The sequence below is a fragment of the Neodiprion lecontei genome, chromosome 2, assembly GCF_021901455.1.
Source record: "Neodiprion lecontei isolate iyNeoLeco1 chromosome 2, iyNeoLeco1.1, whole genome shotgun sequence".
In the NCBI taxonomy this organism is placed as follows: Eukaryota; Metazoa; Arthropoda; class Insecta; order Hymenoptera; family Diprionidae; genus Neodiprion; species Neodiprion lecontei.
This window is the reverse complement of record NC_060261.1, coordinates 1,545,641-1,557,724: the sequence shown is the minus strand read 5'-3', so window position 1 is coordinate 1,557,724 and position 12,084 is coordinate 1,545,641. Positions and strand designations below refer to the sequence as shown.

Genomic DNA, 12,084 nt, shown 5'->3' with positions numbered 1-12,084 from the left:
AGATTCTCCAGTCAACGTCATAGCCAATGAGATGGCGATGTCGCTGCAATGAATAGCACCCAAACGATTGCTTGGGTTTGTTATTGCAACAGGGTTGACCATCTACACAACATCGCATGACACAAGATCGACTTATGAAAAGCTTATTTGCAAGTTATTATATTTTTTTCCCCCTCGGTAAAAATGTTTATCCACCTAGCGAACTAAAAATAACAAGTATGTATAGAAATAATAAATAAGTTATACCTTAGCACCGCGTGATAGCCTAACGCAATTGTTCGAAGTATCCCACTGCCTCAATTTGATGTCAATTAAATATATTTCGGTTTGTAACCTTCTTGGGTGGTTGAGTGTGTTTGACGTGTGCGAGAGCGTACGCAACTTTGATTCGTTTAATCAACTTTACGTGCGTACGTATCCACTTTATCAATAACGAATATAATTACGGCTGTAGTATTATTCAGTCGATTGTCCCGAACTTGAGCAGCCAAGATACGTGCCCAATAAGACATTGCACGGACGATAATTACATCCACTTTAATGTAATTTAAGATCAGAGTCATCCAAGAGCCTGCCATCCAAAAGCTTAATCTCTCTTTCCTGGAAATTTAATTATTGACGTAATTCATTGAATGGTAAATATTACCGTGATAAGATTGCTCATCTATTACCAGAGAATTCAACCAGCCCACGAAATGTCTAGGATTCTTTTATCGAACACTTATCACTGTCTGCTTACTATAGATACAGATACATTGCATCAAGATTACTCACGCTTGCTTTTTATTCCAGTTTACGTCACTTGCGTTTGCCATTTCTCACTGGTTGTATTTCAGAGTCAGGAATGAATGGATGTGGCTAGGCTACATCTAGGAGATAGACGAGAGGTGTAATGTGTCCTTTAAGCAGTGTCGCCTCATGGCTGACATGCGTTATACCTCTATGCCCCGCGATTTATCCAACGACTCCGTTGCTGCTCTGCGAATCTCCGAGGCAAGTAAATCCAATTATTTGAAGAACCGTACTCATTTATTAACTGTAATAATCGTACGTTTTATTTGATCAGCCATTGAATGGGTCAGAAAGAGCTGCAGGAAAATTGGTGCACCTTGATTTGTTGTTTTCTATATTCGTATGTGTTCTCACTTATTTTGTTGAATTTTGTAACTTGTACGGAAACATTTTGCTTCTAACGTAATATGATTTGACAATGTGTGTGCGTTGGCTAATAACACCTCTTTTTTGAATTTCTTACTTGTCTGAAGTGCGGGCCTTTGGATTGTCAGGATAAATCATTTATCGGGGATACAAGTTCTCCTAGTGGTCCTCTTTTGCCTTGTGACGAGGACCAAAGAGACAAAGTACACAAGGATCGTAAGGAGCATCGAGAAAAGCCCAAGCCGTACAGAAAGTATTCAGAGCTGACTCCACCTACAGTACAAAGTTGCTACGATAATTATGGGTTTGTTCACTGTTCATTGTAACTTAGGTAAAATATAAAGTTTAAATCATTTTTGCGGCTTGGATTTTCGTACATTAACAGACTGGTTTTTCCCACTTATGTCGTTTCCATATTTTTATTCCACTTGCACTATTCTTACTCTGCCTGCCTAAATGATTGCTTTGACTGATCTGCCTCGAAAACATCCGAGCGTTACAACCATTGTTGTTATATAGACAAAATGTTTTTAGAAGTTCAGTGGCATGTAAATCTAATTCTCTACCTGGACGATGCAACAGCAACTCACCTGTGGCCAACGTTACAGTTGCGACGAATGTACAACCGGAGGATTTGGCTACTCAGCTGACGCTTTTAGACTTGAGTGCGTTCAGATCGATTCGACCAGAAGAGTTGTCGAGTTGCTCATGGAACAAGAAGAACAAACTAATCGTAGCACCGAATGTAGTTGGCTTCACCCGAAGATTCAATCATGTAGGTCATTGCTAATTCCATTATTCAATCGAATTTGTTGAATTTGGATATCTTGCGCTCAGTGCAGTTTAAAAATTAGTTTCTATTGCATTAAGTATTACAATACAATTACATTTTCAACAGGTCAGTTTTTGGACTGTCCAAGAGATTTTGAACGCACCCACGCCTAAGCAACGTTCTGAAATTTTAGTACATTTTATACGTGTTGCTAAAAAGTTGTACGACCTAAACAACCTTCATTCTCTATTCGCTGTCATCTCCGGATTGCAAAGTGCTTCCATATACAGGTGAGCCTTAAAAATAATAACAGATATATGAAATTGATGCCTATTATCATTATAAAAATAAAATAATTTCGTGAATTGTAAAAAGTCTGGCAATAATTTGTTGATTATCGAAAGCTATAAGATAATACGAATACTGTTAGCCCTTGTCATTTGTGTGTTTTTCGATAATTCTGGTGAGTTTTTAGCATAATTTTATCAAATTTTAGATTAAGTAAAACTTGGGCCTGCCTATCAAAAAGAGACAAAACGACATTTGACAAACTGGCCGAAGTCTTCAGCGATAAAAATAATTGGACGAATCTCAGAGAGCACATAGATTCTCTTAAACTACCATGCATTCCTTACCTGGGCTTATTCCTGACCGACCTCGTTTACATCGATATGGCTCATCCCGCATCAAAGGTAACAATGAATTCACGTTACTTTTTAACAAATCTCTTCAAGCATCACGCGTAAATCTGTCTTGATTTTCAGAATAATGACAATCATCAAAGAACACTGAAAATGAACAACGTGCTAAGTAGAGTAGAAACATTTCAAGCAAGTGAATATCCAGGCATTGCAGTCTTGCCAGAGGTCCAGCGATACTTGAACAGCGTTCGTTACATTGAAGAATTGCAGAAATTTCTTGAAGACGATCATTACAAGTAAGTTCGGCCATACAATCCTTTCTACTCCACTTGCTTTGCTTCGCTGCATAATATCTCTCATTATCACAGATTGTCTATGAAACTCGAGCCAAATTCACCAGCGCCATCGTCTAGCAGTAGCAAAGAATCCGTTGGTGATGTTGCCGCCGCTGTTGCAGCGCTTTCTTTATCACCAGCCAGAGGATGCGCAGGATCCTTAAGACTACATGCAGCTTCAGCTGCAAATAAATTTGTCCCTGGTCATAGGAAGTGTAGGAGTCTTGGTACAAAGTGAGTATTACCCCAAAGTACGAACCTGTTGTACGAATATAATCACACCCACATATTCGGTGTGTGAATTATACATTGTGTGTTGAAAGTTTTTATAATATTTCTAAAACTCGTCATGGGGTATCGTTCTAGCATAAGCATCCAATTTGGTAATTTGCAATTTAGCCAATAATCGAATCACCTCGCTCAAAGTCGCTATGAGGTTTTTTTTACGTTTTACATGTTTCACCATTACATCTGAATCGCATTCTATCAACTCACCGCACTCATTAATAAAGACGATTTATATAATTTATCAATGTACAGTTCCGTTACACACCAGGATGCTGATTCTGTTATTCGTTGTCTTACTTGATAGGAATAAGTCTCGGAATAACAATATGTATTAGCTCTTGTATATCAATGTAATTGATTGAATAGATTCCGTAGCACGAGTCTTCCACGCAACTTCCACAAACAAGGAGGACGAATGGGGCCTAGCTTGGTATCCGCTGGGTGAGTCCCAGTGCCTTGCATAGGATCTGCGTATAATGTGAACTGTGCGAACATTACAACTTAAGCTTATCACATGTTTGCTTTTCGTTTTTTACTTTTCTTCTATCACTTACTTAATGGCTATGTTCGTTTTGTATTCTTTCGTCTTATTTATTTAGCTTTGCATGTGATGTACATTATGTTATGACTCGTTCGGTTGTTCTGTGTAGGAATTCTGTGTCTGAAAAATTTCAACTTGAATTAAACTATGACACCATTTAAATTTACGCGTGAAAATGATAATGATTAGCGCAGTTGCCGATGGATTGTCCTCGTAATTACTGTATAGTCCGAAGTGTGTGTAGACGATGTTCATTAATAAAAGTTGAATTTCATGAGGAAATTCAACACTCGAGAAACAGTTGAAGAAATCTTACTCAGAGACATTTTGAGCAAAATAAACCTCATTGGAGGACAATGACAACCAATGTTAAAGGATGGATTGGAAAAAAAATTTTTGTAAATTAAAAGAACTAATCTCTGAATAAGGATTCTTCTCTCTCTAAATTCAATGATAGATGGTACTAAAGGAAATGATGCAAGAGAAAAAAATGTACTGTTTTGAAATGTATAAACACAATGCAATGGATTAGTTTTACACTTGAATGTCAAAGGTGCATGTTCGTGTCATTAAACAAAAATATATCTGCGATAAAAATTTAAAGATTATAATTCATGGAAATGTTACAGTATTTTCGGAAAGAGTTCAGCGGTGCCATTAGAACCAAGTCAATTAACCGTGAGACATCTCCTCGACGATTCTGTACTAGAGGAGCCAAATTTGCATCCGCAAGTGGTAGATTTAGAAGAAAGCTCACCGAGTTCACCGGCAGATGCTTTGGATGATGACTGTAGTTTACTTTCAAGAACAAGGTACTGACATTAATTCAATGAACTAATGTTTCAACATTTCCAATGATGTCCGGATACGTCATTCAAAATCTACGTTAATTGTTTTGAATAAAATTACAGTTCATTGGCTTTATCACCGCACGAGTTGAGCGGGTCCAAAGAACCTCGTTGTGGTCTGCAGGGCTCACTACGACGTAAAGTTATTTTGCGAGATGGTCGTAAGCCTGCTGTTACAACGTGGCAAAAATATTGGGTACAAGTATGGGCATCGTCCATCGTCTACTTTTCGCCAAAGTGTTTCAAAGGGTCAGCATTACCTCGGTCTCTGTTGTTCCAATGCTTTCGGAACCTAGAGCCCTAACTTGATAATGAAAAGAAGCAAATTATTGCTGATTAAATAGTACTCTAATGAATTCATTCATTTCAGAAGCGACAGGTCTGATTTTAAGCGTGAACCATACAAAATGGTGTCGATTTTGGGATGGATAGTCGAACCATTGGATAGTTCCTTACATACGGATGCATTTATACTAACAGACCCTAACAAAGGTGAGAATAATTCGAAAGTTTGTGCGCTGAAGCAATATGTACATTTATTCGACCAAATTCATATTCATGGATTGGCTCAATCATTTAGGTAACGTCTACAAATTCCGCGCAGGGTCAACCGAGGCGGCCGAGCAATGGCTGAGAGAATTACGAGCCACAGCGCGTGGCGCGACTGATAGAAAACCAATACCCGCCAATCTCATGTCGTTCGAATGAAGTCTTTATTTTTCTTTAGTTCATTTACGCAAGATGTTTTATATCGGTGGAAACTCAACGCCGCAGTTTTTTGATGCTCACGAATTACATGAAACTTGCGGAATTTTACTCGATAAATTTTCGTCCCACTATACTTCCGACATAACTCATATCGACGATATTGTTTAGTCACATACACAATACGTATATTTTCCGATTTTATAACAACATAGATAAAATCTATTATACTACATAGATAATACCACTGGATAGAAAACTTCATTAAAAGTCGCCAATAGCTATTTTTGTCACAATATAAAGCTTTGTGCCCGTTCAGAGGGAGAGAGAGAGAGAGAGAGCTGGATGGGGAAATAATTACCGAATTGCATTATTCGCAAATTTTTAAACGTATCCTACGGACTAAAAACAATTATCAATATTTTACTAATCATTGGTTTCGTTATTAATAATTTACCGTCGGTTCTACACATACAAATGTACGCGTATAGGGATGATGAGCTGAAAGCAATATTGTGTACAGTGTTATATTCCTAATATTATAATAGATATTATAGGGAAGAATGATACTCGTCGACATATCCGATGGTACGTATGAAGATCTGCACGAATCGTACATGTTGAAAGCGTATGTTTTGACTGTTGCTGTTAAGATTAAATTAATTTTACGTGTAAATTAGATGTTAGTGCAGTTAGTTGCAGCTTTAGTATATTGCCAAGTTGTATAGGAGAAATTTATTGTGTTTGTTGATTTCACTTTGTTTTTTCTACTTTGCTTCCTGTGCAACCGTACTCTGTACACTTTGCGTTGTGAGAAATATATCGTAAACGTGATAATCATTTTTAAATCCGCTGACCTGCTGCGATATTCTTACATTATATAAAAATAAATCGATACACAACTATTTTCAAAATAATCGTAAAAGCCCGCTAGCTGCAAACCAAGTTGCCAAAGTGTTTTAACTTTTACTAGTCCGTAAAAATAAAAAAAAAAAATTGAATTGCCATTACCGTGGAATGCGAAACTGTTGTCCGCTTTATTGTGGAAATTTTTATCGCATAAATGGTAACTGCACTGTATATTCTTCGAGCAGCTTTTTGATTGATAAAATGAGAAATTTACTGTATCAAACGCTGATAGCTTGACTCATATTTTTCACCATAATTAAATTCAAGCAATTAGTGGAGATTTGAATCACATTCGTAATACGCTATTTCATGTCAGATAAAATATTTTATTAACTAAATAAAGAATAGCTCACGCCTATTTTCGTTTCAGTATGAGATTGTCGCAGTGTGACCAATCGGCAGCTCTGGCATTGTTTTTCAAAACGTTAGATAAATAATCATCAATGCGTATATTTAACAATCTGTAATTTTTATGATAACTTTTTAAATATGACTCTTGAACTGCAAAATTGTCTTTTAAGAAAATTGAGTACAAGGTAAAAGATACACAATACATTATAATGAACAAAAAAGAAAAATATATATATATACATCTTCAAGCTTGAAACACTGCGACTGCAATGTTCTATGCGATTGTTACATATACATGCAAATTTAGGCGTACACGTTATAAATGCGGTGTTACTACTCCACAGCTTCTACTTCACTATTAATCTATATTGTATATTGATTTGTATTATACGTATATATGTTATACAATATAGGTATTTTAGCAATAATGTACAGCCTGATGACAAATGTTGCAGGTGACCTTGCCCAAAAAAAAAAAAACTAACATGACACATAGGTTTATCGTTTATTGGTACTACATAATTATTACTATTATTATTATTATTATTATTATTATTATTATTATTATTATTATTATTGTTACTATTATTATATTATGAAAAGTTTTGCGATTTTATTCACTTTATCATTGTAAGTTGCGCACCTATTCTATCATGACGTGCGTATATTCAATGTTGTTCCATTTATGTATATTTGTAAATGCTTACTGTGTAAAACGGAATATGAGGAAGAAAATGAATCAAATTGAAAACGGAAACGAATGGGGGGGAAATAAAACATATCTGTTAGCGGATTGAAAAGTTTAAAAGTTAGATGAGGCCGATTAGTGTCTTGAGACTGTCTTTGATACAAATCACTGTGTGTGCTACATATCACGTTACGTTATCACATAATCCTTAACATTTATTGCTATGATTAATTGTTTGTTGTAGTTGTTTATATGTATACATACTATATATATTATTTTCAATGAACAGTTCACATGCGTACATACGTAAATACGAACCACGTAGTATATAATTGACATTGTTGAAGACTGATTCAATAAACGACTAGGAAACCGATGGGATAATATTTTAGCGCAAATATAGATACAATGTTTCCTGTACATCAAAAAGCAAAAGAATTGTGAATGGCGAATGGTGAAGGAACTTAAAAAACAGGCAACCGTATTGCCTTCGTTTTTTTTCCAGATCTATTATCATTTTAATTTATCCCGGTCGCGTAATACGGAAAAGTATATATTTATAAAACGAGGTATGTATACGTATAAATATAATATCGTTTATTGTTCAGATGATTAATTTAATTTTCATTAAAGGCATTTAATTCCAGTACAAGCGTAAACTCTAGCTCATAAATCATTCTTATACTGTGAAATAATTTCATCTTAAATTATACATAATAATATATTTGATCAATTTTACGAACTAAGTATTGGGATCCAACATATGAGAATATGACATCTGATAGCAGCACATATATTGTTGTGAAAAAATCTTATTCAATGATAAAATTAGAGATGTTCTTTGGATTTTCTACCTTGTATTAACTTGATTTGACAGAATACGATCAAGACATTTGATCATGAAAATATAATATCGTCACCTATTTATTATTGCCGTATGTTGGTCAGGCACGCCGGCATGTTGGATCCCATTAGAAGCGTCGTTTTTGCGGTGGAATGCATTGATCCAACGAGAAAACGTAATCATATATATATAATAAGTACTCTATGTATTATAAGTAGTCACGGAGGTTCTAAAGAAAACTTCGTACAACGACTTCAAGGATCAGGATTAATCAAAATCAAAATGGACAACACAACGAACCTATGTCGTCGAGATCGATGCATACCCCGTTCACCAAACACACACTACGGGACAGAATCAAAGTACGGATGCTCGGCTCGTCAAGATTGAACTCCGTTTTAACCAGGTCGTACAAATTTTCCGTGAAATTTTGCGGCACCTCCAGAGCCTGAAATATGATTGAAGGTAGAGTTGATTATGAAGCAGAACCTTGTACTTGCTTGCTGTGCACGAGATGAAAATATTCAACTTGATACAAATTGTTATTTGAAAAAAAAAAAAGAACTCACTGCGGGTTGAATAAATAATAAATAAGAAAAAAAAAAAAACATACAAGTTTAAAAGAAAACAAAATATTTGTTTTCAATAAAAAAAAATCCCTCTACACCTGATTTTGTTGATTTTATTCCAAGATAGATATAATTATAGGTACACGTATGTAGTTGTGTGTACGGATTGTATGATTTGTCTTTCTCGTTTACGGCAAAGATTATTCTTAATGAAATATAATACACAATAATTAAGCTGTCTGATCACGTCTTATCTCGACTTTTATCCGCGACACGAAAGATTCGTTAGGCTTTAGTCCCGTGATACTAATTTGGATTGGCACACATGACGACGATGTGCAACGTTAGGAGGATGTCTGTTCGATGAGGAAGTTGTGGTACTTTTATATCACAAGTTGATTCCCATTGCTGGGATTATACGACTGACCAAGCTATGCAATTTACAATTTTATACTGTACGGGTGAAGAGAATCAATGAATCCACCTGCTATAAATTATCCAAAAAAGTCAACTAGTCAACGTTTGATCAACAAATCGCATTGATGTACAGTTTTGTATACGTGCAGCAAGCTGCGGATACATTAAATATACTCCAACACGGGTATGAATAATTCTTTTAAACTTTCTACAAAGTCTTGCAAGATATTCACGCGCATAAATGATTTTAGATGAATGTTTAATTGTTAATCATTCACCGCAGGATACTTACATCCGAATAGTATATATATATAAATTACCTCAAACTTTTGTACTAGTCCATCCGGAATGCCGAGGTCGTCCGGAAAGTTTATCACCAATTCCTCATCGCGGAATAACATGTTTCCTTTCTTTTCCATAAATTTTTCCGTGTATCCGCGGCTTAGTTCAAAAGTTAGAAAGTCCGGTTGTTCTGCACGTGACGGATGATATTATGTTACACCTTTCAACGACCCGCGTGGCCGTCACTTACTTAACAAAATAACAAATTTTCTTTATTTCATTACGTTTGCTCGGCGACTTACCATCTTCAGGTAGCCCCTTGAAAAATTCACGCCCAGGTAATACGACAGATACATCTCTGAGGGAGGCTGCGATCGCGGCTGCCACCCACACCGCCATCCATATTGCTCCAAGGGTCGCTTTTGCCATCTGCCGTCGCTTCGTTTTTAAACAAAAATCACTGCAAAAGGCAAGAGACGAGGTATAATATTAGTATGGAATACCCGAGTAGAAATTTAGACCCTCGTGTACGCCTGGAAATCCTACGTTTCGTAGGACGTAGTAAAACCTGTGAAGGATTAACTTTGTTTTAAAAAGAGAAGCTATTCTAGACATAAACTTGGCCGATATTTCCGTTTCTTCGACGTTCAGGTGCAAAGTAGGACATCTTTAAAACCTCTACGGGTCCTCCGTATCCTCTAAATCCTCAAGACGTCTACGGGTCCTTTACCACAGACTGTACAATTTCAGTCATTGAATATTAAGATCAATGCTTCCGTAAATTCGATGAAAAAAATACTCATTACCTTGATGATGAGTAACGCGATTTAAATTCATTTTTCATACTCTGACAATTCTCAATTGCGTTATTTAATTCTTAGGGTGAGTAAAATCTTAGGTTTGGGGCATTATTTGTTATTTTGGCAACAGATGACGCGTTAATATTTGAATTATTACACTTTGGCAACCTTGGTCCCTTATCGCATCTAATTATTCCGAGTGAGTAGAATAATACAATCACCAATCCAGACGCTATTGCTGTACTTTTTGAGGACCTCAAGACATTAAACAGGCTCTCATATCAGACGAGCATCGCACGTAGTACCGGAATAGATTATAATAGGACGTTAAGGTCCGCAAGGGGTCCAACGGTGAAAAATATAGCTCACTAAAGGTTCTGAATAGGGCGTGAGGACCAAAAAGTATTCTAAATGGTATCTGCAGGCTTACGGTAGGGTTTAAATTTCGACTCGAGTAGGTACGAGACAGATATAAAGTGAGCAAAATTGATCAGATCGCACAAGCCTGCGATGGTTTCCCCCTGACAAAACTGACAATAAGTAGTAATATCGGTAGATATTAGGTACGAATCTATGAAAAAAATAGTGAAAAAATTCGATCACGCAAATTTGCTGCAAAATTTCTTTTTCTGTTTTCTTAATACAACTCGAGTATTGACATTTAAATATTCATCTATCCTCAGTGCAGTTGTATTTTGTGGTGATTTTAGGTACATTTAGAACAATACGTAAGTGCAAGTAGAAAAAGATTGAACAGGAGTTTTGAAAAAAGTAGAAAAAGATGTCGCAAGTCTTTTCGATTTATCTAGTCTCGTAAGTCTTGTTTAAAACCAACGCCGTTCATTTTACAACTAAACATTCAGTTTAAAAAAAAAATAAATCTGTTAATATGCATAGTTTGCGTAAAAATAAATCTCTATGTGCTGTAAAAAAACTAGCGCTGTATTTTAATTCATGGTACCTGAATACCTATAAAAAAAAAAGCATTATCATTTTAAGGGGAAATTAAAAGTTACGATTCGCAGGCCTGTGTTATCTTCGTCAGTTCATCGGTAAATTATTAAACTGCACCGAATTCCGTGTAACATTGGTAGGTGTGAAGTAGGTATACTTGAAAAGTTTGAAATTGCCCACTGCAGTTATACCAGTTATATGGCCCTGAATAATTCACTCACCTTCTTGATATCGGCGCTGCACAACGTGCGGAATCAATAGACCAGCGTCTGCCGTAAGATTCAGAATATAAAGACCGCGGATGCACAAAGCCAGGATATTGACTCGGTCATAACGAAATCGTACATATCGTCGCGTATCAGGTTGAGGTGCGACAAACGGCGACTGTCTACTTTGCTTCCTTAATCCCGCGTCGTGACATCTCGATACATGTGTGATTGATTGGGCCTTAGGTGCCCATCCGGTGTACGGGCGTAGGTGCGACATGTTTGGTCATTGGAAATCTGTGCAGTGTCATCGCAATACGAAACGAGATACTGGCTGCAACAAATTGTCGGGCGGATTGGCAATACGGAATGAAATTAAGGGGAATAGCGATTTTTTTTCCGACCCGCGTACAATCGACGCCGGATAAAGAAGTTATTACAAGGCAGAAACGTACGTGGCCGCCGCTTAAAAGTTGTTATCATGAATCTCTCTAAAAGTCCTGGGCTAATCTGCCATTGGTATCCTGCGGCCTTACACGCCAAGTTTCATACGTATAACCACGCGGAAGCGAAAGAATAATACATGAAGGTTTAAAGCCACGTCACCCGGCTAACTTTTTTCCCTCATGATCGTCGATTTTCACGTATGAAACTCACCGGTATAAAAGCCTGCAGAGCTTGCAGACTCCTGCCAAACTGTAGGTGTATAAATCCATTTAACTAAGATTTTAGTCGAGTCTTTTACGAAAAAGTGCCGTTGGGCTACACCTGATGCC

The 12,084-nt window shown here is 36.6% G+C and overlaps 2 protein-coding genes across 9 annotated transcripts; one reads left to right on the top strand and one right to left on the bottom strand.

Moving 5' to 3' along the window:
* The first annotated feature begins 98 nt into the window (after positions 1-98).
* LOC107216969 (ras-specific guanine nucleotide-releasing factor RalGPS2) lies at positions 99-8,671 on the top strand. Of its 8 annotated transcripts, none has more exons than XM_015654310.2 (13): positions 99-216; positions 837-993; positions 1,266-1,462; positions 1,693-1,933; positions 2,057-2,220; positions 2,427-2,622; positions 2,695-2,867; positions 2,940-3,140; positions 3,561-3,635; positions 4,365-4,547; positions 4,647-4,832; positions 4,954-5,075; positions 5,164-8,671. In XM_015654310.2, exons 2-13 carry the CDS (start codon positions 919-921, stop codon positions 5,289-5,291), a joined length of 1,941 nt encoding a protein of 646 aa, XP_015509796.1. In that variant the 5' UTR covers positions 99-216; positions 837-918; the 3' UTR covers positions 5,292-8,671. The 8 variants fall into 8 exon arrangements, with proteins under 8 accessions (XP_015509796.1, XP_046586858.1, XP_046586859.1 ...); XM_046730902.1 differs by having other exon boundaries at positions 116-216; positions 793-993; XM_046730903.1 differs by lacking the exon at positions 99-216 and adding an exon at positions 253-410 and having other exon boundaries at positions 1,696-1,933.
* LOC107216951 lies at positions 7,747-11,476 on the bottom strand. The gene is made up of 4 exons (XM_015654287.2): positions 11,324-11,476; positions 9,651-9,808; positions 9,387-9,538; positions 7,747-8,528 (listed from the first exon to the last, which is right to left on the bottom strand). Exons 2-4 carry the CDS (start codon positions 9,775-9,777, stop codon positions 8,358-8,360), a joined length of 450 nt encoding a protein of 149 aa, XP_015509773.1. The 5' UTR covers positions 9,778-9,808; positions 11,324-11,476; the 3' UTR covers positions 7,747-8,357.
* Between the last annotated feature and the right edge of the window lie 608 nt (positions 11,477-12,084).